Source organism: Hemiscyllium ocellatum, chromosome 32, assembly GCF_020745735.1.
Source record: "Hemiscyllium ocellatum isolate sHemOce1 chromosome 32, sHemOce1.pat.X.cur, whole genome shotgun sequence".
Taxonomy (NCBI): domain Eukaryota; kingdom Metazoa; phylum Chordata; class Chondrichthyes; order Orectolobiformes; family Hemiscylliidae; genus Hemiscyllium; species Hemiscyllium ocellatum.
In genome coordinates, this window is record NC_083432.1 from 34,316,174 (window position 1) to 34,343,334 (window position 27,161).

The 27,161-nt window shown below is 41.6% G+C and overlaps 1 protein-coding gene across 1 annotated transcript in view; it reads left to right on the top strand.

Annotated features, from left to right (window-relative positions):
* etv4 (ETS variant transcription factor 4) overlaps nt 1-27,161 on the top strand; it is a 114,410-nt gene that overhangs the window by 34,776 nt on the left and 52,473 nt on the right. The window contains exons 6-8 of the mRNA XM_060849106.1: nt 16,099-16,225; nt 21,986-22,165; nt 23,757-24,010. Of these exons, the coding sequence (XP_060705089.1) occupies nt 16,099-16,225; nt 21,986-22,165; nt 23,757-24,010 (561 nt within the window). The remainder of the gene's footprint in view (nt 1-16,098; nt 16,226-21,985; nt 22,166-23,756; nt 24,011-27,161) is intronic.

The window sequence follows — 27,161 nt, forward strand, 5'->3', positions numbered from 1 at the left end:
AGCAGGCCATTTGTCCCATCCAGTCCACAGCCATTCTCTAAAACGTTGCACCCAAACCTACCCATTACCCTATTCCTGTTACCATGCGTGTCCCATGGCTAATCCACCCAGCTTGCACAACCCAAGATGTTATGGGTAATGTAGCACCGCCAAACTACCTAACCTTCACATCTTTGGACTGTTGAAGGAAACCTACACAGACAGGGAAAATGTGCAAACTCAGACAGTCATCCAAAGCTGGAATTGAACCCAGATCCCTGGCACTGTGAGGCAGCAGTGTGAACCACCGATCCACTGGGCTAACCATGGTAGTTGCTGAGAGTCTCTTGGTAGTCTCTTTCTTCGCCCCACTCTTCCTACAAACCCCTGAGCAAATTAGTAGTAGGGGGACATTACTTATAAATAAGAAGTATCCATTTTAAGAGTGAGATTAGGAGGAATTTCTTTCATGAAGCCCATTTAATCTTTACAAATTTTCTATTTTGGCCTATTTGATGCATGCAAGAGGTTGAATTAGACAGATTTCTGATCTACAAGTGAGTTGAGCATTTGTGTCATTTCTACTCAACGCTGGCTTACCAACCATTGGTAGAGGGCTAAACTCTAAATGCATTTGTGACTTATTTTTAAAAAAGATACAATATCTGCAACTTTTTCTTTTTGAATGATCCTAACTCTCATTACCCTGTGGAGAATTTATAATGTTATGTATTTCTACTCAAATAACTCATACCAATTATGACTTTGTAATAAATCTAATTATATTTGTATGTAGTTTAGATCATTCTAATTAATCTTTTAATGCACTCAGTTTGCAACCCCCCCCCCCCCACCCCAAGTGTCTCATCGAGTTCATACCTTACATTTGAGCTGGAAAGACCAGGATGTTGTTGAGTGTAGTTCCAGTCCTTACTCTAGTTGCTAATTTCAACTGTAGCAGTGTCAGAATATTGGTATTAGGTCTCCAATTTTAGAGAAGGAACAACCTGCATTGGTTTTTGCTCTTCCTAGCAATCTGATGACCTCTGTGGAAGGCAGGTCGATCTTGTCGGTTGTGCTGCTCAGTCCAGTATCTTTCCATCTCTGCCGGTCAAGATTCGCAATGTAATTAATGGCCACTTGGAATTTGTTATTGGAGTATGTTTGGATCCGTGACCCAACAGCTAGCACAAGTAAGTATTTTAAAGGGAGTTGCTGTGGGGGGAAAGGCCAGCGAAAATTGCATCCAATTAGAAATATGCAAGTCAATATGGGGAATGGGTCTGGGTGGGTTGCTCTTCAGAGGGTCAGTGTGGACCTGTTGGGCCGAAGGGCCTGTTTCCACGCTGTAAGTAATCTAATCTAATCTAATATCATTCTAGTGCAGATTTAATATAATTTAATGATTATGAAGTATTTGCTAAATATTTAACAAAGATATTAAATTTGATAGGACACATTGGAGCAACTGTTTCTGGTGGCAGAAGGTCATGAATGTCGCATCGTCCCTCAAAAAAAGGGTGTAACCTAGCAACCACTGATCAGTCACTTTGACTTTGGTTGAGCAGGAAATTCCAAAAACATTAGTTTGGAACAAAATGTAATCATCACATGGACAATTATGCAGTAATCAAGGAAAGTTGACACTAATTTTTCCAGTTTCATAAAGTTACTGGACTTTCTAGAAAAATTAGTGTTGATATGGGTGATCCTCTCAATAGATTAGACTAGATTACTTAGTGTGGAAACAGGCCCTTCGGCCCAATAAGTCCACACCGACCCGCCGACGCGCACCCACCCAGACCCATTTCCCCTACACCTAACACTACGGGCAATTTAGTGTGGCCAATTCACCTGACCTGCACATTTTTTGGACTGTGGGAGGAAACCAGAGCACCCGGAAGAAACCCACACAGACACTGGGAGAACGTGCAAACTACATACAGTCAGTCGCCTGAGGTGGGAATTGAACCCAGATCTCTGGCGCTGTGCTAACCACTGTGCCACCATGCCGCCCCAAATAGTGCACGTGGACTTCAAAAGCCAATTGACTTGGAGCTGTAGGGTAGACTTGGTTGCAAAGTTATGGCTCCAGGAATAAATGGGACAGTAGCAACATGAATGTGAAATTGGATGAGTGACAGAAAGTAGAGGTTAATGCGTGTTTTTCAATGGAGTGGAGTTTCCCAGGAGTCATTCTTGCTTTTCCTGATTTATATTAATGACCTGGACCTTTTCTGTATAAGACACAATTTCAAACTTTGTCAGTGAACCATGAGAACCATTATCTTTAAGTTCAGCAGGAAATGGACTAGTTGGTGGAATGGACTGACAAGTGCCAAATGGACTGCAGTGGTTAAAAAAAGACAGCTCACCACCACTTTCTCGAAAACAGTGAGGGACCGGCAATGAATGCTGGCCAGGCAATGACACCCACATCCCATGAGTGATTTTCTTTTTCTTAAAATAAAGCTCAAAACAAATAAATGGGAAATGATTGATTTTGGTAGGAAGGGACAATATTTTTAAAAAGGGACAACTCTTAAAGGGGTTTCAGGAGCAGATGGACCTGGGTGTAGATGAGCATAATTCATTAAATGTGGGAGGACAGCTTGTGGGAGAGCAGTTAATTAAAGTATATAGTATTGTAGGCTCTACTAAAAGATACATGGAATACAAGAGCAAGGAGGTTATGTTGAACTTGTACAAGACACCAGTTCAGTTTCAGTTGGAGTTGCCATCCAGTTCTGAGTGCAACATTTTAGGGAAGGGAAGATTCATGAGAACGGCTCCAGGTTTGGGGGAATTTAAGTTCCAGAGATAAATTGGAGAAGCTGTACACTACTATAAAAGGAAAATACTGAGGATGCTGGAAAACTTTAAATGAGAACCTAAGTAAGCAGCAGACTTCATATTGGGCAGCATCTGTGCAAAGGAAGATTTTAATGTTTCATATTGATGATCATTCATCAGAACTGGTGAACTTGTTCTGATGGGTTTTCACCTGAAGCATTAAACTTGTTGACCTCCACAGGTGCTGAGACATTGAGAATTTTGGATTCTGTTTACTTTTTTTTAATTGGAGAAATTATATTTTCTTCAGAAGAGAAGGATGAGAGGAGATATGATATTGAATACTTCAAGTAACTCAAATCTGATTCATGTAAATAGGGAGGAAATAGCTTCCACTAATAAGCCCAGATTTAACATAATTTGTAAAAATCAAATGATTTAGAATAATGCAGTGTATGGGTAAGATCTGGAATGTACCGCCTGCCTGTGGTGAAAGCAGATTGAATCAAAGTAGTGAAAAGGGAATTGGATTCTCTTATGACAAAGAACTACATGCTGGATTGTGAGTGAATGCAGGAGAATGAGACATTCAGCAAGCCAGTATGGGTTGAATGACTTTCTCAGAAGCTTTTATTTCTCTTGCAGCAAGTTATTATAATCTGGGACTCGTGACCTGAAAGGATGGTAGATTCAGATTCAGTAAATACATAAAATGGAAATTAGAGCCATACAGTATGGAAAGAGACTCCAGTTCAACCAGTCCATGCCAACTATGTTCCTAAACTAAACGTCCCACCTGCCTGCACTTGGCCCATATCCCTCCAAACCATTCCCATCGTGCACTTATCCAAATGTCTTTTTAAAAGCTATAACTGTACCCGCACCATCACTGCTTCTGGCAGGTCATTCCACACACTAGCCTCTCTCTGTGTCAAAAACGTTGCCCATCGTGGTCTTTTAAAATCTTTCTCCTCTCACCTTAAAAATATGCCCCCTAGTTTTGAACTCCACCACCCTGGGGAAAAGACGCTTGTCAACTTTCCTATGCTTCTCATGATTTTATAAACCTCAGTAAGGTCACCCCTCAATAATTGGATAAACACTTGAAGGGAAACCATTGATTGAGCTTTTGGAAAAGAGCAAGGTAGCTCATTTTTAAAGAGACCGAAAAGACACATTTGGATTTTCACTGATAAGCTCATAGAAACAAGATTGAACTTGCATCTGTACAGGACATTAGGGAGACCAATTCTGGTCTTCCTGATTATAGGAAAGATGTTGTAAAACTTGAAATGGTTCAGGAAATATTGACACGGATGTTGTCAGGATGGAGGGTTTGAGCTGCAGGGAGAGGCTGGCCAGGCTGTGGTTGTTTTCCTGAAGCATCAGAGGTTGAAAGGTGCCCTTTTATACAAGTTTGTAAAATGGTGAGGGGCATGGATAGGGAGAATAGCCAAGGTCGTTTCCCCAGTGTTGGGCAATCCAAAACTGGAGGGCGTAGATTTAAGGTGAGAGGAGCAAGATTTAAAAGGGACCCATGGGGCAGCATTTTCATGCAGAGGGTGGTGTGTGTATGGAGTCAGCATCCAGAGGCGGTGCTGGAGGCTGGTATAATTACAGCATTTAAAAGGCATCTGGATGGGTACAAGAATAGGTTTCGAAGGCTGTGGGCCAAAGAATGACCAATGGGACTAGATCAGCTTAGGATATCTGGTCAGCATGGACAGATTGGACCGAAGGGTCTGTTTCTGAGCTGTATGTCTCCAAACCTGTGTCAACTCTGAAATAGATGTATCAGCCCCCAATTCTATTCCATGATTCTTCAGCACTTTAATCATATCCACAAGACACCTTTAAATACCTTACAACTGAGGCACTTGTTAAGTGGGTGGAGGGAATAGCTACTTTTCATATACAAGTTGTCACACATGACAAGTGTCTGATCAGATCACCTGGTTTTGCTTGTCCTGTTCGAGGAGGAAGTACTCGCTGTACTTTAAAATCTATCATGGATCCTTAACAACTGGTTGAGCAGATAGAGGGACTCATCAAATCTGTTGGAAATTCTGAAGGTGTCATCTACAGTTTTTGTCAAATAAAGTGAGAAAACACTTTCTACTCCAACTGGTTTTTAATTAGCCATCATAAAATTAATGAATGAGTAGACTTATTGTAACTTCTGCTATAAACTACAGTTTGAAATCCATTTACAGATGAATGAAAGAACATACTAATATCTTCCTCCAGTGTGTCAGTTGGTTAAATTATTAACTGCTAGGTAATGTTCTGGAATTCTGGATCCATGTTTTTACTGTGAGTTGTTACTGCTGCTTTGCTCCTAGATCATCTAACAGCTGGGGATGAGGAAGGCTATTTTGTTTCATACAATCTATTGGCTCATAACAGCCGAGCTTCATGTGCTCGCCAAATTAATATTTTTGAGAGAACGTTAGAGTGGTTTCCCACTTTCCTGACATCAGCATCCCCAAAGAAAAGTGTAGGATTCTCAGAGAAAGAGGTTTGTGGGCATTCATAATACTGCAGCCTGGAGCCAATCTCCTTTTGGAAATTAAGTCATCCTATGAATTGTTGGGGAAATCCAGTAGATGACTCCTCTCTCACACTCGGTTTAATGTGTCTCCAAGTTTACATGTTCACTGTATATCAAGAGAGCAAACAAGTCCCAGTTCTGGCTAAAACATGATACTGAAACAGCAATTATATCCTGGGGTGTGAATGCTCTCCAGGGTTTCCTTGTATGCTAAGGTACATGGTAGTAATGACTGGCTTATTGTGACCCCAAATGCCGAGTCTGGGGAGGACGTAAACCCATCTGTTTATCATTTGGTTTTAAGCCTTTTCCTCTCTTATAACAATCCAAATGATAAGTCTAACCAGTCTACATCATTCCTGCACAAGTGTAATATATTTTTCATTAACTCTTGAAGCATGAGTCGTAGGGTTTTTTGGGCTGGCATATCAAAGTTTTTTTTAAAATTATTGAGCAGTGTAACAGGCAGATGCAAACCCGTCAGCTATAAATACATTAAACAGATTGGAGTAGTGGGCCAGTCTGTGATGTCCACTAAGGTAGCTTTTGCCAGATAGCGGGTCCAAAGAAATTTTTTTTTAATTTATTGCTGCTAATAAAAGTTGATTAACTGGGAGATGATCAGGGAGAACAGTGGGATTACGGTATAATAACAATGCCTGTCTCTGTTAGTATGTTGCATTCCTCCCTTTTCTCTCCTGAAAACGTTTGCACCATATATGAGCTGAGACAGGGAACCTGTAAACTTTTTGAATCATCACAAACCAGTTTGTCCCAAATTCCATGGCAGCCTGCATTTTCCAACAGTTACTACTGGCTCAGATTGTTGCACCAGAGTCCCTCTATTCCACCTTGGAGTTCTGAAACTATTTACAGTGCCTACCACTACTCCAGATGAAATTGTCTTACTCAATATGACTATACTAGCCCAAATCCCTCAGTAAGTACTGAGTAAGACCATGTTGTAAAACTCCTTGATTTGGCATTGAGTCAGTATCATCCATACTGTACAATTTCACTTATGTTTGCCTGTCTTTCTTTTAGATGACTTCTACACTTCCCTCCTCTCAGCTCTTTGTAACCTTGCTTCAACTGGGGAAGTAGACCAGATTATTAACTTGGAGTAGGAGTCACTCAAGTCTGCTCCCCCATTCATGTCTGATCTCCTCCCTGCCTCAACTCCACTTCCTTGCCCATTTCCTGTAAGCATTTAACCCATTACTAATTAAAAGATTATTATCCCTTCCTTAAATTTCTCCATATGCTTGCATCTGCTGCACTCTGGAGAAGTGAATTCCATAGATTCATGACCCTTTGAGAGAAGTAATTCCTCCTCCTGTGTTTTAAATCTGCCACCCCTTAGCTTAAAACTAATTTGACTAATTGTTCTAGATTGTCCCACAAGGGACAATCCACTTTGCATCTTCTAGACCTCAATTAGATCTCCTTTCATTCTTTTAAATTCTAGTGAGTACAGGACTAACTTGTTCAAATCTCTTCATAAGACAAGCCTTTCATCTCTGGAATTAATCTGGCCACCTTCTCTGAACTGTCTCCAATGCAATTATATCCTTCCTCCACGCAAGTAATATTGTAAACAGTATTCCACACACAGTCTAACCAATGTTCCATACAATTGCAACAACATTTCCCAACCTTTTAGTCTCTATTTCTTTAGCAAATAAATACCAAAATTCCATTTGCCATCCTTTATTATTAGCTGTATCTGCATACTAGATTTCTGCAACTATGTACGAAGACACCCAGATCTCTCTGCACTGAAGCACTCTGTATTTTCTCTCCATTTAGTTAACTGCCTCTTTATTCTTCTAACCAAAATGGATAACCTCATACTTATGCACATTCAACTTCATCTGCCAAATTTTGGCCCATTCACCTAACCAATCCATATCTATTTGTAAATTTCTTATTTCTTCATTTGCAATTTACTTTTCCACTTATTTTCATGTCATCTGTAAATTTGGTTCTGGTATATTCTGTCCTGCATCTAAGTCATTAATACATATTGTAATTAGTTGGGACCCAAACCCTGCAGCATCCCATTACTTACAGCTTGCTAACCAGAAAAAGACCCAGTTATCCTACAGTTGATAAGCCGATCATGAATCCAAACTAACCTATTACTCCTAATCCTATTTGATAATACATTGTGTATTGGCCTTTCATGTGGCACCATATCAAATGCCTACTGAAAGTCTGGATATATCCAATCTATATATTTATCTACTTTTGACTAATTTGCTAGAGTTCTTCAAATATGCAAGAAGCAAAGTGATTTGCCCTTCATAAAACTATACTGTCTCTGATGGAGAGCATTTTGACTTTCCAAATGTCCGGTTGCTACTTCCTTAATCGATTCCAACAATTTTGTAATGACCCCGGTTAAACTAACTGGTTTTTAATGGCCACAGCTTGTACTGTTTTCTGGTTTGGTCTAGCTTTAACTGTACCATAGCAGTCTGTCTGTTTTGTATTCCTGAGGCCAAAGGATCAGCTCCAGAATCCCCATCATCTTCATTAACATCGGCAGGTTATGTCTTGCTATAAAATACTGTTCAATTGTTCAGTGTTTAAGTCTAGTGACTGATCTATTCAGTATGATTAATTAAACCTGATTGTGGATTCAGAAGAAATAGGCACTACAGAAGCTATTAGGGACTGAGCTGTAAGCATGATTGCTGGCATTTTGTAATTGTAGAGGTATTTTAACACTCTCTCGCAAATAAATCTTGTATCTTCTGTACATTGCTGAGATGTATATGACCTACCAGAGGAAAGCCATAGTAGTCAGTTCTCTGACACTGGCAAAGAAGGGAAGGGGGCAAAATAGAAAAGTACTTGTGGTAGGGGATTCGATTAGTTAGGGGAATCGACAGGAGATTTTGTGGTCAGGATCGGGATTCCCGGAAGGTATGTTGCCTCCCTGGTGCCAGGGTCCGGGACGTCTCCGATCGGGTGTATAGGTTCTAAAAGGGGAGGGCGAACAGCCAGAAATCGTGTTACATATTGGCACTAATGATGTAGCCAGGAAAAGGATTGAGGATATAAAAAGTGATTTCAGGGAGTTAGGATGGAAGCTGCGAAGCAGGACGAACAGAGTAGTGTTCTCTAGTTTACTACTGGTGCCACGAGATAGTGAGGCAAGGAACAGGGAGTGGGCACAGCTTAATATGTGGCTGCGCAGCTGGTGTAGGAGGGAGGGCTTCAGATATGTAGATAATTGGGATGCCTTCTGGGGAAGGTGAGACCTGTACAAGAAGGACGGGTTGCATCTGAACAGGAAGGGGACCAATGTCCTGGGTGGAAGGTTTGCTCGAGTAGTTCGAGAGGGTTTAAACTAGTATGGCAGGGGGGTGGGGACCTGAGCTGTATACCGGAGGTGAGAGTTGATGCAGATGAGGCAATAGCAAGACGTAGACCAGCTAGTGGGAAGGATTTTCCTGGGAAGGAACCAAAGGATCAGCTAAAGTGTGTTTGCTTTAACGCAAGGAGTATCAGGAATAAAAGTGATGAACTTAGAGCATGGATCAGTACCTGGTGCTATGGTATTGTGGCCATAACAGAGACATGGGTTTCTCAGGGGCAGGAATGGTTGCTGGATATTCCAGGGTTTAGAGCAATTAAAAAAGAATAGAGAGGGGGGGAAAGAGGAGGGGTTGTAGCACTACTAATCAGAGATGGTATCACAGCTACAGAAGCTTCCATTGTCGAGGAAGATCTGCCTACTGAGTCAGTATGGGTGGAAATTAGGAACAGCAAGGGAGCAGTCACCTCGTTAGGGGTTTACTACAGGCCCCCCAATAAGCAGCAGGGAAATGTAAGAAAGTATAGGTCGGCAGATTTTGGAAAAGTGTGGATGTAGCAGGGTTGTTGTAATGGGTGACTTTAACTTTCCCAATATTGATTGGAACCTCCTTCGAGCAGAAGATTTGAATGGAGCTGTTTTTGTAAGGTGTGTTCAGGAGGGTTTCCTAACTCAGTCCGTTGACAGACCAATGAGGGGAGAGGCCGTTCTAGACTTGGTGCTCGGAAATGAGCCGGGGCAGGTATCAAATCTTATGGTGGGCGAGCATTTTGGTGATAGTGAGCACAACTGCCTCACATTCTACATAGCTACCGAGAAGGAGAGGCTTAGGCAAAATGGGAGGATATTTAATTGGGGAAGAGGAAACTATGATGCAATTAGACGTGAGTTAGGAAGCATGGATTGGGAGCATTTGTTCCATGGTTCCATTTGTTCCACAGACATGTGAAGACTGTTTAAGGAACAGTTGTTGCCTGAGACAGGCAAGAAGTGGTAAGATAAAGGAACCTTGGATGATGAGAGCATTGGAGCTTCTCGTCAAAAGGAAGAAGGTAGCTTACATAAAGTGGAGGAAGCTAGGGTCAAGCTCAGCTCTACAGGATTACAGGCAGGCGAGGAAGGAGCTCAAAAATGGTCTGAGGAGGGGACATGAGAAAGACCTGGCAGAACGGATTAGGGAGAACACAAAGGTATTCTGCACTTATGTGAGGAATAAGAGAATGGTCAAAGAAAGAATAGGGCCGATCAGGGATAGCATAGGGAACTTGTGTGTGGAGTCTGAGGAGGTAGGGGAAGCCCTAAATTAGTTTTTTGCTTCTGTCTTTACGAAAGAAAAGAACTTTGTAGTGAATGAAACCTTTGAAGAGCAGGTGTGCATGCTGGAAAGGATAGAGATAGAGGAAGCTGATGTGCTGAAAATTTTGTCAAAGATTGACAAGTCGCCAGGCCCGGACCAGATTTGTCCTCGGCTGCTTTTGGGAAACGAGAAATGCAATTGCTTGGCCACTTGCGAAGATCTTTGCATCCTCGCTCTCCACTGGAGTCGTACCTGAGGACTGGAGAGAGGCAAATGTAATTCCTCTCTTCAAGAAAGGAAATAGGGATATCCCTGGCAATTATAGACCAGTAAGTCTCACGTCTGTCGTCTGCAAGGTGTTAGAAAGGATTCTAAGGGATAGGATTTATAACCATCTGAAAGAGCATGGCTTGATTAAATGCAGGCAGCACAGCTTTGAGGGGCAGGTCATGCCTCACAAACCTTATCGAGTTCTTTGAGGATGTGACTAGAAAAGTTGATGATGGTCGAGCTGTGGATGTGGTATATATGGACTTCAGCAAGGCATTTGATAAGGTTCCCCATGGTAGGCTCATTCAGAAGGTCAGGAGGGGTGGGATACAGGGGAACTTAGCTTCTGGATACAGAATTGGCTGGCCAACAGAAGGCAGCGAGTGGTAGTAGAAGGAAAAAATTCTGCCTGGAAGTCTGTGGTGAGTGGTGTTTCAAAGGGCTCTGTCCTTGGGCCTGTACTGTTTGTAATTTTTATTAATGACTTGGATGAGGGGATTGAAGGATGGGTCAGCAAGTTTGCAGACAACACAAAGGTTGGAGGTGTCGTTGACAGTATAGAGGACTGTTGTAGGCTGCAGTAGGACATTGACAGGATGCAGAGATGGGCAGAGAGGTGGCAGATGGAGTTCAACCTGGATAAATGCGAGGTGATGCATTTTGGAAGGTTGAATTTGAAAGCTGAGTCCAGGATTAAGGATAGGATTCTTGGCAGTGTGGAGGAACCGAGGGATCTTGGTGTGCAGATACATAGATCCCTTAAAATGGCCACCCAAGTGGACAGGGTTGTTAAGAAAGTCTATAGTGTTTTGGCTTTCATTAACAGGGGGATTGAGTTTAAGAGTCATGAGATCTTGTTGCAGCTCTATAAAACTTTGGTTAGACTGCACTTGGAATACTGTGACCAGTTCTGGTTGACCTATTATAGGAAAGATGTGGATGCTTTGGAGAGGGTTCAGAGGAAGCTTACCAGGATGCTGCCTGGATTGGAGGGCTTAACTTATGAAGACAGGTTGACTGAGCTCGGATTTTTTTTCATTGGAGAAAAGGGGGAGGAGAGGGGACCTAATTGAGATATACAAGATAATGAGAGGCATAGATAGAGTCGTTAGCCAGAGACTATTTCCCAGGACAGAAATGGCTAACACAAGGGGTCATAGTTTTAAGCTGGTTGGAGGAAAGTATAGAGGGGATGTCAGAGGCGGGTTCTTTACAGAGTTGTGAGAGCATGGAATGCATTGCCAGCAGCAGTTGTGGAAGCAAAGTCATTGGGGACACTTAAGAGACTGCTGAACATGCATATGGTCACAGAAATTTGAGGGTGTATACATGAGGATCAATGTTTGGCACAACATCATGGGCTGAAGGGCCTGTTCTGTGCTGTACTGTTCTATGTTCTATACAAGGGAAAATAACATTTAGCTTGAGGAGCTCCTAATCTCAAAGTTTCTCTGGCTTGTCTTTAATATTGTTAGTATTATTTTAGGGACAGCTTAATTGTTTAAAAGTCACGGCTTACAGCAACTGGTGAGGGAAAATATGCTGTTTCTCTTCAGGCTTTTGATTTTTTTTTACTGCAGAGAAAAACCTGCACCTCCATTTCCAGAGGTCCAGAAGCTTGTGACCATCTCATTCACACCCTAAGCTGTTCAACTACCTGGCAGCCCATTACAAAATTGTTGACAGGCAGAAGGTCTCTGGTCACTATTCTACAGACCAACCAGTTACCTGTTTTCAGCTGAATCTCAGTTTGTGTACACCCCCACCAGCTCCAACTCATTGGCAGTAAGCTGCCCCTGCTCCTCCACTGCTTGATGATACAGCACTGTAAACAGCATTTGCAATGAGCATTTGTAACGCAGTATTGCCTTCCACAGTCCTAGATGTTTAAAACTGTACTCTTCCCATTTTTGTCTGCAATCAAAAATTAGAACTTACGGTCTTCACATTAACTCCTAGAAAATGCTCCTCAACTCTGAGCTAGCAATCATTGGTAACTTGTGACTTTGGAAATCTCCTCTCCTACTTTTGTTCCAACTGAACAAGAATGATCTTTCTTTCCTGTTGGATCAACGATCCTGTTTAATTAATAATTGTAGGGAATGAACCACAAGCTAGTCTTCACAACAATGTTTAGTTTATTACATGATGTCAGATGCTCGTTAGACTAGTTAGTTGGTCTTGGTAATTACACCCAGCAGGAGCTACGAATGATGCGCCTGACTTTTGGTCATAAGCCGGACACCAAGCCAAGCCAAAATGATATAGATTGGGTGGAGCACCCTCCTACAGAAACCTTTTAGAACTATTATCATACATAACAGTCGGTGCAGTATTCTCTCTGTACTGAAGTATCTGTTTATGATGAAGAGCTCCATCTAGATATGGAGATACAAACCAATCTTCTAACCAAGAGATCTGCTGACTTAGTGAAATGGCACAACTTTGAGGTAATTGGTTTACCTTTTTTGTGTAGAGAAGTCTGTAATGATCCTGCAGTCACATGTTCATGGATTCGTAAGGTTGAGGGTTTTCCTTTCAGTTTACTCTAGATATGACAGAGTGGAAATGATCTCATGAGGGGACTGTAGTATTCAGCAGATCAAATCATAAACCAAAACTTTTACTGGGACAGAGATTTCCTCTTGCTGTCAGTATTATAGAATCTCCCCTGTTATGTCAACAGAAAACATTATACAAAAGTAGCAATTTAGGGCACTACAAGACTGGATTGTATTTGTGTAAACATGTTTGAGTATAATCCCAATTGCCTTATTAGTAAACTACAAGTTGAAGTCACATTAAATGGGTACGATGAGGTCAAACAACATTCATTTTGGAACATCATTATCTCATTTGACTAGCTACCAGCTATGGCCAATTACCTGTTAGCGGGTTCATATTGTTCGAAAGATTGTAGCCAAATAGAAACTTTACAGGGCTAATTCTAGTTGTATTACATGGTACAAGCTACTGCAACATTATCACTGCAGCTGGAAGCAGCAGGTTGGTATGAGTAATTGACTGGCATTCAGCTGGCAAAGCGACGTCAGTACATGCATCAGATCATTATCTCCTGGTGAGACTTGTGACCGCTATAAGTGTGAACAGTTAATTATTTCCTTTGGGTTGATTGCTACCAATCAAAAATCTATTCCACTGTGATGGTATAAAATTGTAATCAAGAGTCTAAAGGAAAATGGCTTGCATTTGTATCGTGTCTTTTGTGACTTTCAGATACCCTTTACGGCCAATGATGTCCTTTTGCAGTACAGTCACCGTAATAATGGAGGGATCATGGCAGCCAGTTTTCACACTGCGGTGTACTAATGAGCAGTTTCAATTATGTTGGTTGAAAACTGAATGTTTGGCAAGGCACTGGCCTTGATCATTGTAACCCTTCTGAGGAGGCTGTTTAAAAAAAAATGATACTGGCTTAATATCTCATCTGAAAAAAGCACCTGTAACAGAACTCAACAACTTGATTGAGTTTTTTTTGAGGAAGTAATGAAGAGGAATGATGAGGGCAGAGCAGTGGACGTGATTTGTATGGACTTCGTTAAGAGGCTTGACAAGGTTCATTAACATAGGTTAGTTAGCAAGGTGAGATCACATGGAATACAGAGAGAACTCGCCATTTGGATACAGAACTGGCTCAAAGATAGAAGACAGAGGCTGGTGGTGGAGGGTTGCTTGTCAGACTGGAGGTCTGTGACCAGTGGACTGCCACAAAGATTGGTGCTGGGTCCACTGCTTTTCATCATTTTACATAAATGATTTGGATATGAACACATGAAGTATAGTTAGTAAATTTGCAGATGACACCAAAATTTGAGGTGTAGTGGATAGCAAAGAAGTTTACCTCCGATTATAATTGGATCTTGATCAGAGGGGCCAATAGGCTGAGAAGTGGCAGATGGAGTTTAATTTAGATAAATATGAGGTGCTGCATTTTGGAAAGGCAAATCAGGGCAGGACTTATACACTTAATGGTAAGGTCCTCAGGAGTGTTGCACAACAAAGAGTGAAAGTTCATAGTTCCTTGAAATTGGAGTCACAGGCAGATAGGATGGTGAAAAAGGTGTTGAGTATGCTCGCCTGTATCAGTCAATGCATTGAGTACAGGAATTGGAAGGTCATGTTGCAGTGTACAGGACATTGATTAGACCACTTTTGGAATATTGTGTGCAATTCTGGTTTCCTGCTATAGAAAGGCTGTTGTGAAATTTGAAAGGGTTCAGAAAAGATTTACAAGGATGTTGCCAGGGTTGGAAGGTTTGAGCAAATGGGAGAAGCTAAATAGGCTGGGGCTGTTTTCTCTGGAGCATCGGAGACTGAGAGATGGCCTTTTGGACGTTTATAAAATCATGAGGGGCATGGATAGGATAAATAGACAAAGTATTTTCCGTGGGGTGGGGGAGACCAAAACTACAAGGCATAGGTTTAGGATGAGAGGGGAAAGATATAAAAGAGACCTAAGGGGTAACTTTTTTTCATGCAGAGTGTGGTGCATGTATGGAAGAGCTGCCAGAGGAAATGCTGGTAGAATTAAAAGGTATCTGGATGGTATATGAATAGGAATAGTTTAGAGGGCTAGGGGCCAAATGCTGTCAAATGGGACTAGATTTATTTAGAATGTCTGGTCAGCATGGACGAGTTGGACCAAAGGGTCTGCTCTCTACAGCTCTGTCTCTATGGCTATGACTGCTGCACTGAAATGTCAGCCTGCATCTTGAGTTCAACTTTCTGGAAAGTAATTTGAAACCACAATATATCTGACTTGGAGGCTCAGCCAAAGCCAGCACCTTGAGCTATGGGGATACAAAGGGAATTGTAGCATTGTGCCATCCAGGTTGCCCCTGATGCTTAGTCTGTGTTTTTTGTCTTCTGCTGACTCTAATTTCTTCAGGAGAAATTTGCAGTATTTTGTGCAAGGACCAGTTATCTGGCTAGTAAACCCCCTATGTACACATGCTTTGCAATTGTATGTTTTTAATAGCAGAGTTGCCTAATAATTGAGTTTTTATATCTAGACTCAGCAACATCTGCTTAAATAAGCTGACAAAATTCTCCATTACATACCATACAAATTTCTTCCAAATAATTTAATCGTTTATAATTATCTAACCATTAAGACTTCAAATATGTTTCTCATGTACACTTGATGTACAGTAGCACTAAAAGTTTTCTCTCTTTCAAATGTATGTTGTAGAATTTCAGTCTGAACTAAGACCAGGAGGCAGTACACATAGCATCAATGTGGATTTCACCTCCTCTCCCCTCCCCCACCTTATCCCAGATCCAAACCTTCAACTTGCCTCTGCCCTCTTGAACTGTCCTACTAGTCAATCTTCCCACCTATCTGCTCCACACTCTATTCCGACCTATGACCATTATTCCCACCTTCATCCACCTATTGCATTCCCAGCCACCTTCCCCTGAGCCCTAACCCCTCCCATTTATCTCTCAACCCCTTGCCTCCCCCCACCCCCTCCTCCCCCAAGCATTCCTGATGAAGGGCTTATGGTCGAAATGTTGACTCTCCTGTTCCTCGGATGCTGCCTAACCAGCTATGCTTTTCCAGCACCACATTTTTTTACTCTGATCCCCAGCATCTACAGTCCTCACTTTCTCCTAGTAGTCTTGGAGGTGTCTGAGAAAGTTCACTTTTTTTCTAGTTTGATATGAACAATAATATACTGAATTGTTTATTGGTAACTGAGATCTGTAACAGCAGCTTAAGATTCCTGTGACATCTGGAAATTATTTCATTTAAGATAGTGCTGATACATTGATCAGAGTTCTGCTGAACATTTAGAATTGAAGAGAATAGAGTTTTGTAAGACAATTAATAACCACCATTTAATATTTTCCTTCCAACAGTGGCTTTTCACAGCCCCACACTGAAGATTAAAAAGGAGCCCCAGAGTCCCATTTCTAACCCGAACTTGTCTTGTCGTCACAAGCAATCATTCCAGTACAACAATGGGGAACAGTGCCTTTATGCCAGGTTAGTGTTATGGGTTGTCACTGTAAGTCACAGAAGAATGGTGTGGTAGAAAGAGTTAATGTTTCATTCACATTCTGCCTTTTCTAAGAAGTACTGATCTTTGTTTACATAGAGCAGAGGCTGAAAAAGTATGCAAAACAATACTTTTTGTATCTTAGTGAAAATTATGTTGCTGGCTTCCATGCTAAACCTTTAAATAGGGATGAAAGGGTATAGGGCAAAAGTCATTCAGCACCCTGTTCCTACATGATCAGCCATGATCATATTGAATGGAGGACCGAGTTCCGAGGCTGAATGGTCTACTCCTGTTCCTATTTTCTTTGTATGAAAACAAAATGGATAGCTCTGATCCTCTGAGAATATTCCCCTTGATGCTTTGATTTTATTCCCAATTACTCCAAATTCAAATTCTCTTGTTTCTTTGGGAAAACTCTCACAAATGACTTCATTCCACTATTGCCATTACATGTTGTAATATTTATAACATTCATTCATTAAAGTCATACAATTCCTATTATTTTCTTCCTGTGGTTAAATCTAAGTATAAGGCCAAGGTCTCTAGTTTGAGAGAGAGCAGGAAGAGTGACATAGAAGGTGAGGGAAATAGTAATATGAGGGCTATTTCTGTTTTTATTTTTTGCTTCATCTCCCTATCTTTGGTCCCATAAAATACGTAGGCAGGCTGTGGAAATTTGGACTTAATAAAGGAAATCAAAAGACAATAGGTGACCTTAGCACAAGCTCTCAATGTAAAATTAATTTGCACATCCGCAAAAGCATCATTTTAATCATTTCCTAGGAATTCAGTTCCAAAGTTTGTAACTATTTCTGATAGTTTTTTTTCCCAAGGAAGTGGAACATATGGATAATTTTGTTTTTTTTACTTCATGGCAACTTCAACTTCATTCTTCTAGAAATAGCTGATGATTAATACATCAGCTATTTTATTCACATTAATCTATAAACAGATATGAAATGAGTCAGGGTTTGCCTGCGTAATAATTGTAAATAGTTATTGGCATTCTGTCATGGCTGGTATTTAATGTAAAGACCTAATCTACAAATGTCGTCTGGTAGCTTTGCAAGTGGTGTTTCGATTGGACTAGGTGTCTCCAGGTTCAGTCTCTTTGTCTCAACAAACATTTGTACTATAAGCATCCCAATGTCTATAGTTTTCCAACTTCATATGAGGCATGGAGACAGCTCAATTCAACCTATTGCCTCATGGGCTGCCAACAGAACAGCATTGACTAGACTTGCAGCGATACCTGTGGTCAAAAACACTTTGTTCCAGGCCAGCAATGGTGGATTGTATGATGTGCAGGAGGGAAGAGGTATCTGTGATAAATGACAAAAGGAAAACTGTGAAATATAAAGTCTTCATGGTCTTACCAGATGCTCTCCAATTAGAGATGACTGGCCGTTCAACGTGAGGGTCACTATGCCTCAGGGTGAAGGGAAACTTGGAGAAGTTTAGATTAGATTAGATTACTTACAATGTGGAAACAGGCCCTTCGGCCCTACAAGTCCACACCGACCCGCCGAAGCGCAACCCACCCATACCCCTTACCTAACACTTTGGGCAATTTAGCATGGCCAATTCACCTGACCTGCACATCTTTGGACTGTGGGAGGAAACCCATGCAGACACTGGGAGAACGTGCAGACTCCACACGGTCAGTCGCCTGAGGCAGGAATTGAACCCGGGTCTCTGGCACTGAGGCAGCAGTGCTAACCACTGTGCCACCGTGCCATCCACGAAGGAGAATCCTTAATGGTAGAGCAGGAATTGAACCACGATGTTGGTGTCACTTTGCATTGCAAACCAGCCGTCCAACCACCTGAGCTAACTGACAACTATATATCGAAGTAGAAAAGTGTGGTGCTGGAAAAGCACAGCACATCGAAGGATGCTGTGTTTTTCCAGCGCCACGTTTTTCAACTCTGATCTGCAGTCCTCACTTTTTTTTTTCTCCCTCCTATATACACAACTTAATTCAAAGCGTAGGTTGGGATCCAGCATCAGTGACAGACTCTCTGCATCACTTTCCTCATTGAAGAGTACATTAAACATGAAGTGGTGAAGCAGCATTACAAAGTAACACTCTGACTTGGGCTAGCATTCAGACTGCTGTGTAAAATGTACAGAGATGGTATTGAGAGGGAACGCATCGAGTAAAATTCTTCTTATCTTTCTAAAGCTGAATTCAGCCAACGTTCATGCTACAAACTACCTGTATCCTTGAAAGTTTCCAGAGCCACGAATTCTAGTTCTTTTTGTCCTAAATACTTTTAAATATTCAGGCCGAATGCTTTCCAAACCTTGCCATTTTGTTCATGACTCTAACAGAAATAGAGAAGACAGCGATACATAGAGTGACGTTTCTTTGCTACTTCCCATATTTTGATTGTATCTTTACTTTTAGTCAAATTTGCAGATGGGTTAATGGGCTGAGAAGTGGTAGATAGAGTTTAATGTAGATAAATACAAGGTGCTGCACTTTGGGAAGGCAAATCTTAGCAGGACTTATACACTTCATGATAAGATCCTCTGGAGTGTTGCTGAACAAAAAGACCTTGGAGTGCGGGTTCATACTTTCTTGAAAGTGGAGTCGCAGGTAGATCAGATAGTGAATAAGATGTTTGGTATGCTTTCCTTTATTGGTCAGAGTATTGAGTACAGGAGTTGGGAGGTCATGTTGCAGCTATACAGAACATTTGAAATATTGTGTGCAATTCTGGTCTCCTTTCCGATAGGAAGGATGTTGTGAAACTTGAAAAGGTTCGGAAAAGATTTACAAGGATGTTGCAAGGTTTGGAGGATTTGAGCTAAAGGGAGAAGTTGAATAGGCTGAGACTGTTTTCCATGGAGTGTCTGAGGCTGAGGGGTGACCTTATAGAGGCTTAAAATCATGAAGGGCATGGATAGGATAAATAGACAAGGTCTTTTCCCTGGGGTCGGGGAGTCCTGAACTAGAGGGAATAGGTTCAGGGTGAGAGGGGAAAGATATAAAAGGGACCTAAGGGGCAACTTTTTCACGCAGAGGGTGGTACATGTATGGAATGAGCTGCTAGAGGAAATGGTGGAGGCTAGCTCAATTACAACATTTAAAAGGCATCTGGATGGGTCTACGTATAGAGGGATATGGGCCGGGTGCCAGTAGGTGGGACTACATTAGGTTGGGATATCTGGTCAGCATGGGCGGGTAGGACCGAAAGGTCTGTTTTCTAGTACTCCCAGCGCTGAAACTCATTGGCAACAGACATTCCATATGAATGTGATTCAATCCAGTACAGGATGCATTAGTAATGGGTGAATGAGGAATTTTTCATGCATTATTAAAGCAAGCTAAAAAGTTTGTATTAAGCTCAACAATTTCCTCTGGGAGGCTAAACTAGCATTGTGCAGTTCCAGTTATGTATGTGTACATTGGCTGAAATTACTATCATTAATGCTATTGGGATGTGCCTGGTGACTTGGTGCAGTTGCATGAAGCAACAACGGCATCTACAAAATAATCTCTATAAAGGCAAAGCTCACTAAGCTGCTTACCTTTATACACAACACAACTAAAGGACCCAGTATGAAGATGATTTATGTTATATATTTTTAAGTTAAAATGAAGATTTTGATGTGACACTAGTATTTCAGTAGCCTTCTTTCTGCAAACCAGCAGTGATCACTGTATTAACAATAAATACAGTACTATACTTGCATGCTAGATCTGGAAAGTAAATTGAGGTGCTCTGTGATTCTGGCTTCAACATTTGTGTTTCAAATGCAGCCGATCTAACAGCAAAAGTGGTAGAATTGAAATAAACTTTCAATCCAGTATCCATTTCTAATTATATACATAATTCGAATGTGTATATAGGATATATGGTTAGTAAGTTTGCAAATGACAACAAAATAGGTGGTGTAGTGGACCGCCAAGAAGATTATCTCTGTACAACTTGATCAGATGGGCCGGGGCAAGGAGTGACAGATGGAGTTTAATTTAGAGGTTTTGCATTTTGGTAAGGCATATCAAGGCAGGACTTCTGCAGTTAATGGTAGGGTCCTGGGGAGTGTTGCCAAACAATACCTAGGAGTGCAGGTGCATAGTTCTGTGAAAATAGAGTTGCGGCTAGACAAGGTGAAGAAGAAGACATTTGGCATGCTTGCCTTTGTTGGTCAGTGCACGGAGTATAAGAGTAGGGATGTTATGTTGCAGCTGCATAGGACATTGGTGAGGCCACTTTTAGAATACTGCATACAGTCCTGGTTGCCTTTGTGGGAAAGATGTTGTTAAACTTGAAAGGGTGCAGAAAAGATTTACAAGATGTTTCCAGGACTGGAGGGTTTGAATTATAGGGAGATGCTGAATAGACTGGGACTTTTTTTGTCCCTGGAGCATCGGAGACTGAGGGGTGACCTTAGAGGTGTACAGAATCATGAGGGGCATGGGTAGGATAAATAGCCAATGTCTTTCTTCAAGGCTGGGGGAGTCCAAAACTAGAGAGCATAAGTTTAGGGCGAGAGGGGAAAGATTTTAAAAAGACCCGAGGAGTCGGTTTTCATGCAGCGAGTGGTGCGTGTATTGAACAAGCTGCCAAAGGAAGTAGTGGAGGCTGATCCAATTATTATATGGATAAAGCATCTGGATGGGTACATGAATAGAAAGCGTTTAGAGGGATCAGGGCCAAATACTGGCAAATGGAACTAGGTCAGATTGGGATGTCTATTGGGTAAGGACAAGTTGAAGGGTCTGTCTCTGTGCTATATGACTCTATCACATTTCCACGCACTTATACAGTATTGAGCGGGAAAGAAAGTTTAGCAAGAAAGAACATAGAGAAATTTGGCCAAATGGAGTCCTTGATCCCAAGAGTTTCCAGGAGATTTTAGCAAAGGAAGTATTGACAAGAATCTGGGGAGAGGATTCCAAAGAAGAAGGTTTCAGTAATTCACTGTGGTGAGGTATAAAGAATAGAGAAACAGTAAAGAACAGATGTATACGAGGATGTATGACAGAAGGAGATTGCCAAAGAAGGATTTAAAAAAAAAACAACACTGGTCCTAACATCAACTTGTCTGGAGTAGGAAAAGGACTGGGTGGGTGAATGGAGCTGGAGGTGAAACTGAGTTATAATGTCTCCAAGGGGGAGACAAGGCTGTAAGACTGTGTCTAAGTTAAATCTCAAGGTGTAAAAAAAAAAGAGTTGAGATCAGCTGAAGGTCAATGATACAGCAGAAGTGGAGAAAAGAGAGTTTGGTATCTGAAGTCAGTCGAGCTTAAGCACATATCTGGAATTGGCATACGTCGATAGCAAGGGAGCCTTGAAATCCATGCTCGAAGCATGTGTTTGCTAATTGGAATATAGACCTGGCCACCACTGAGCTGGATACAATTGCGGCTCCCCTCTGTCTTCTTACCAGGCATGTAATTGGAAAGAATACTTGCAGCCATGAGATTGGTAGATGGAAGTGGGGAGAGGTAGAATTGATTCTCATTTGTGTCCCTGTAAAAGCAGGATTTATGCTTAATGATGTAGTTGAGATATACCTCATAAATGATGGGGAGGGAGCCAAAATGGAAGCTTTGAAATTATATTGGAAAGAAATTATTTGATGAGGTACAATATCCTTTTCATGACAGGCTGAAGGAATGTCCAAAACACAATAATAAGCCTTTAATCACTGTATAGATATAATGAACTGTTTCTAAGATGCTAAAGAAAACATTTAGCTAATCAAGTCATTTGTTTCACTTTATGTAGTGCCTATGAGAAAAAGCCACATGTTGGTCTCAACTCCCCAGCTCCAGGGACCCCTTCAAATACTCCATTACAACAACCCTGCAGTAAGTCCACGGTGAATCCCAGACGGGATCACAGCTTTGTGAATCTCCATACACCCACACAGTGCATAACCAATGGCCGATTCCCAATGGACCACAGGTACAGATTTGAAGTTCTCCTATTGTCTTTGAGTTTCACATAATTTTATTGCTTTTTGAATCAAAACTTATTTGAATGTTTTAATGATGAAATGCCTCTTACTCCTACAATGGGTCACTGGTACTCCCTCAATTGGAATTCATTGACCATGCCTCTGTTTGTTTGCATTGTAGTTAGTGGATCACAATTTAATGTGACATAATTCATGTGAAGCATTTTGTTTGGAATCCAGTCGCAATTATTAGAGGGAGTACTATTCTATTTAAGTTTAGAAATTTCCAATCTGAAAAAGTGTTTCATGCTGTCATTTTTGCAGCATTTGTCTCGGAGCGTTTGTTTTGAGCCGAGGAAGGTTTTGCATTTAGTTGAATTTGAGAATACCTGGAATACCTTAACTTAACATGGTTCACGTCTGCTCCCAGTATAACATGTCCTTTTTGCCTAATGTCTGCTTTGGTTTTGGATGGAAACCTGGAGTGGCCTGGGAGTCCTGATTTATGAGGAAAACCCAGCATTTCTTTGTTCGGTCAGAAGTAGCAATATTGCTGAAAGGCTTTCCATGCTAACACACACTGGCTTTGATGTGACAGCAGTTCCAAGTTGGGCAGCTGAACAGTAAATTGAAACGTAACTTAAAACTTGATGAGTAAAATCCTATAAGATCACAATAGGCAAATCAGAAAATCATAACACTTCAAACAAGGGCCTGAGAAATCTTTGATGCAGATTTTATATATCTTGAGTTGATGCAAATGTTTCTTTTATCTGCTGTACAATTTTATTAATGATATAAAATTCAACGTATGACTTGATTTCATACTCTGGAGCATGTAAAAGCTACACTGTGCTATGACAGTAAGGAACACGTTCAATAGATTGGCTGGTATTTCATATTTTCGTAATGCTTGATATTTTTCAGGTAATTTAGGGAAAAGAAATTGGTGTTCCTTAACATAGCAATATGAGGAGATAGTTCAGCCCCTTTGACCCATTGGCTATTTCGGTTGGATCATGGATAGCTGATAATTTGACTCCAAATACTGGTCTTGCTTGTCTAACCCTGAGTCCCTCAGCATCACCAAAATCAACAAAACAAAAGATGAGATTGAGGTGGTATTGGAGGGAGGCCATCTATGAAAGCAAACTCACGTGATCTCTGGACAGGATAGGCTTAGCAGGCTGAATGGCCATTGTCTACTCCAGTCTGTGTATTTTTGCAGCGTTCTAGATTCTTGCTTTCATCAACTAAATAAACATATCGTGCATTTTAAAGATCAATTCAGGGGCAGTTGGGGCAAAGGATGAAGAGTAAGGACATATGACCTGAGGAGATTGTCCATGGAAGGTGGATCGAGTCCATTGAAGTATGAATTTAATTAAATTTATTGTCACGTGTACCAAGGCACAGTGAAAAGCTTTGTCTTGCGAGCAATACAGGCAGATCACAGAGTTAAGTAGCAAAGATAAGTGTCTTGAAAGCAACAAAAAGGATGCTAAAGTCATTTCAGTGGGTTGGTGAGGGGAAGATTCATAAGTCTCACATGGGTGACTGTGTGCTTTCTTAATAGTCGATTTTGTTATTTGTCCCCAGCTCACAATTTCAACAACAGCCTTTGGAGCTCTGTCATCGCTTCCATTCCTCCCAGGGCATGAACAGGGAAGCACCTTTGCCATATCAGCGGCAAATGTCTGAGCCCTGTGTTCCATACCCACAGCAAAGTTATAAGCAGGAGTACCACGACCCGATGTATGAGCAGGGAAACCCGATTGGCAGTGGGAGCACCCACTGTTTCTCACACTCCATGCTCATCAAGCAGGAACCTCCAGATTATGCATATGACCCAGGTAAGGGGATGCCTTTTATTAATTGTGGTGTAGTGGTTTGGGAGAGAAACATTTTGACAAAATTAGACCAGTCCCATGGTAAGTAGAACTGCAGAAACAAGGTAGCGAGAGGCCATTCCTGTCTCAATAAGCTGAATGTTGTTAATAGTAAATACAGAAATATTTCTTGTGCCAGTGGAAAGCAACAAATTCCCCCAAATCAAACGGTTTCACAACTTTCTCCATAACAGTGACACTTTAAAAGTGTTTCATCGACTATAAAGTACTTTGAAACATTGTGAAGCTGTGAAAGGTGCTAGGTAAATGCAAGACGTTTTCCAGTGAGTTGAGGACACTCCAAAAATGGATTTGAAGTTATCTAAATGCATTTTTGTATTTACAAAAGTTTGAGGGTTGGCAAATTAGCAGGAGTGAAGATGGTGAAGGAAGCTGTTTGTATACTTGCCCTTAATTAAGGGATAACAGCATTCTCTGCCCAGTTATACAAGAATGCATCTAAACCAGTGCTGCTAGGAAATCAAACTGAGTTCAGTGTACACTGCTTGAAGCTTCTTGTAATGTTGCCCTGACTGTTGCAGAAACCCAGCATTAGAACATTACAGCTAGTCTCTTCACATTTGTTCCAAGACCATTTAGACAGTCTCAAAGGGACATTTCCACACTTCGTTTTTGTCTCACACTTGTTTTGCATCTACCGGTCAATATTTGTACAAGTGCTGTTTATTTAGAATCCGTCATGCAGTAATGCTGTTGTGTGCATTACGAGCAGAATGGAAATGATTTGGCATCTAGTTTGTTGTTCAATTACATTGGTATGAATCCAATTACTTTGGCATGATTCCATTAGTGCTGGCATGAAAGCACTTCCACGTGAACAGTTTGAAAACACCACTGCCAGTGATTTTGGTGGTTCATATTGCTTTGCAGTATTTTAATGATGTATTTTGCAATTGCAAATCTCTGAAGCTAAGCAATCACCATCCCATTTACTGAGTTTAAAGTAATTTAGTCTGCCATTTAATCTGTAGAGGAGTTGCTCCCTAATGACATGAAGCGTTGTGTGTTTGTGGAGAAACAGACAAGTGGTTCGTTCTGGGACCTCGCTGGTGGAGATTGGCGCTGAAAGGGGAGTGGCTTGCCCTGAACCGTTTAGAAAGGACCACTCTTATTGTGGTTGTTCAGAGTCTGCCATTCAACAGATGGAGTTTGTCATAAGGTGCTTGTTATTGACTTCTCATGTTTCCCATTCCTTTATCCAAGGAATGCTGCTCAAGCTTGCTTGGGAAGGAACGAAAGAGATTGCTCTTCAAATATTCTGTTTGTTTTTAAATGTGTAAAATAATCTCCTTGATATCCAAGGGACGTTTTTCTCTAATGTTGTCCTTCCTTCTCTTGAATGTGTCAACTCCCTCAGGATGATTGTTCCCAATTAGTGGTTGCCCATCACTATTACACTCCACTCATCTTTCATGTATAGCATTCAATAGTGGGTGATTGCACCCCATCGGAGTAGCCTGCTAGATCATATAAGAGTCAATCACATTTAAATAGATCTGGAGTCACAAGGAGGCCAAAGCAGGTAAATATTTCTTTAGTGAAAGGACAATAGTGAACCAGCTGGGGGTTTTATATGTTCACCAAAGCTGAGCATAGGTTTCAATCCAAGACTTTGGAACGGAATTCAAGTTCCAATCGGCTGTGATGGTGCAAATTGAACCGATTTCTCCAGACCATTAACCTCTGGTTTACTGTTCCAATGACATTATCAGCATGCTATCATCTCTTGCCTGTCGCCTCAACCAAGATTGTCACAGGTTTGATCACTTGAGTGTGGTGTTTCACTGCCTGTCAGTGACTGTGGGGAGAGCACAATAACTGGCCGTGAGAATGATTACGTGAGGATTTCCATCCTTCGTCTATTATCCAGTGGCTCCATTGGAAATTGTGCACCTGTGGATATTTGTGCACTGACAGCATCTGGTCAGTTGGGGATTTTACCCCCCCCCCCATGCTGGCTGAGGCCTTGACTAGAAATGAGAACATTTTCTTGGAAAAAAAAGGACTGCAACACAAACTCAGCCTTATGCTCATTTGAGGAAACAGCTTTGGTGAAAATTGTACCCTGTGTTTATTTGCAAAATGTAAATGCGACTGAAGGGTGCACGGCTTGACTTCCTAATAGAGCTCTGACAATAAGTGTCATTGTTGGAGTGGAGCCCGTTGTTGCCTGAAGGTGCTTTTATAACGTATGCATTTCCTGAGGCTCTAACCTTCAGGATTTTGGGGACGAAAGCAGGAAAAGACAATGAACAGGATTATTACATTTGAAAGAAAGTCCAAAATCTGAGAGGTTGCGCAAAAATACAATTCTGGATATGGTTTACGTCTAAAGAAGCTTTTTTTTAAACAACATGAACAGTTCAGGCATCTCCATTCTTGGTGTGCTCAGTGACACCCCCCTTCCCATTTTCACTGAGCACAGTGAGAATGGGAGGGGGTCACTGTGCTCAGTGACACACAGGCTGGACTGTGCTGTGTGCAAAATAATAAGGATCTAAATGCCCCTCATGGAACTTGTTATGTTGGGCTTGGCTTAACACCAGACTGCTGTTTGATAAAGCGAGCAACCATCCCATCTGGGAGGGCAGCTGGGCAGCTCGGCCAGTTTCGTTGGCTGCCTTTTTAACGTGCCACCCTCTTATTCCCTATTTGGCTATAACATCGGAGAGTGAGGCAATAGTCCCTGGTGAAAATGTGAGCCAAGGGAAGGCCTCCGGTGATCTTGTAGGGCTTTAAAGAGCATAGTTGAAAATGTTGCTGGAAAAGCGCAGCAGGTCAGGCAGCATCCAAGGAGCAGGAGAATTGACGTTTCAGGCATGAGCCCTTCTTCAGGAATGAGGAGGGTGTGTCCAGCAGGCTAAGATAAAAGGAAGGGAGGAAGGACTTGGGGGAGGGGTGTTGGATATGCGATAGATGGAAGGAGGTCAAGGTGAGGGTGATAGGCTGGAGTGGGGTGGGGTGGGGGAGGGGAAAAGAGGTCAGGAAGAAGATTGCAGGTTAGGAAGGCGGTGCTGAGTTTGAGGGATTTGACTGAGACAAGGTAGGGGGAGGGGAAATGAGGAAACTGGAGAAATCTGAGTTCATCCATTGT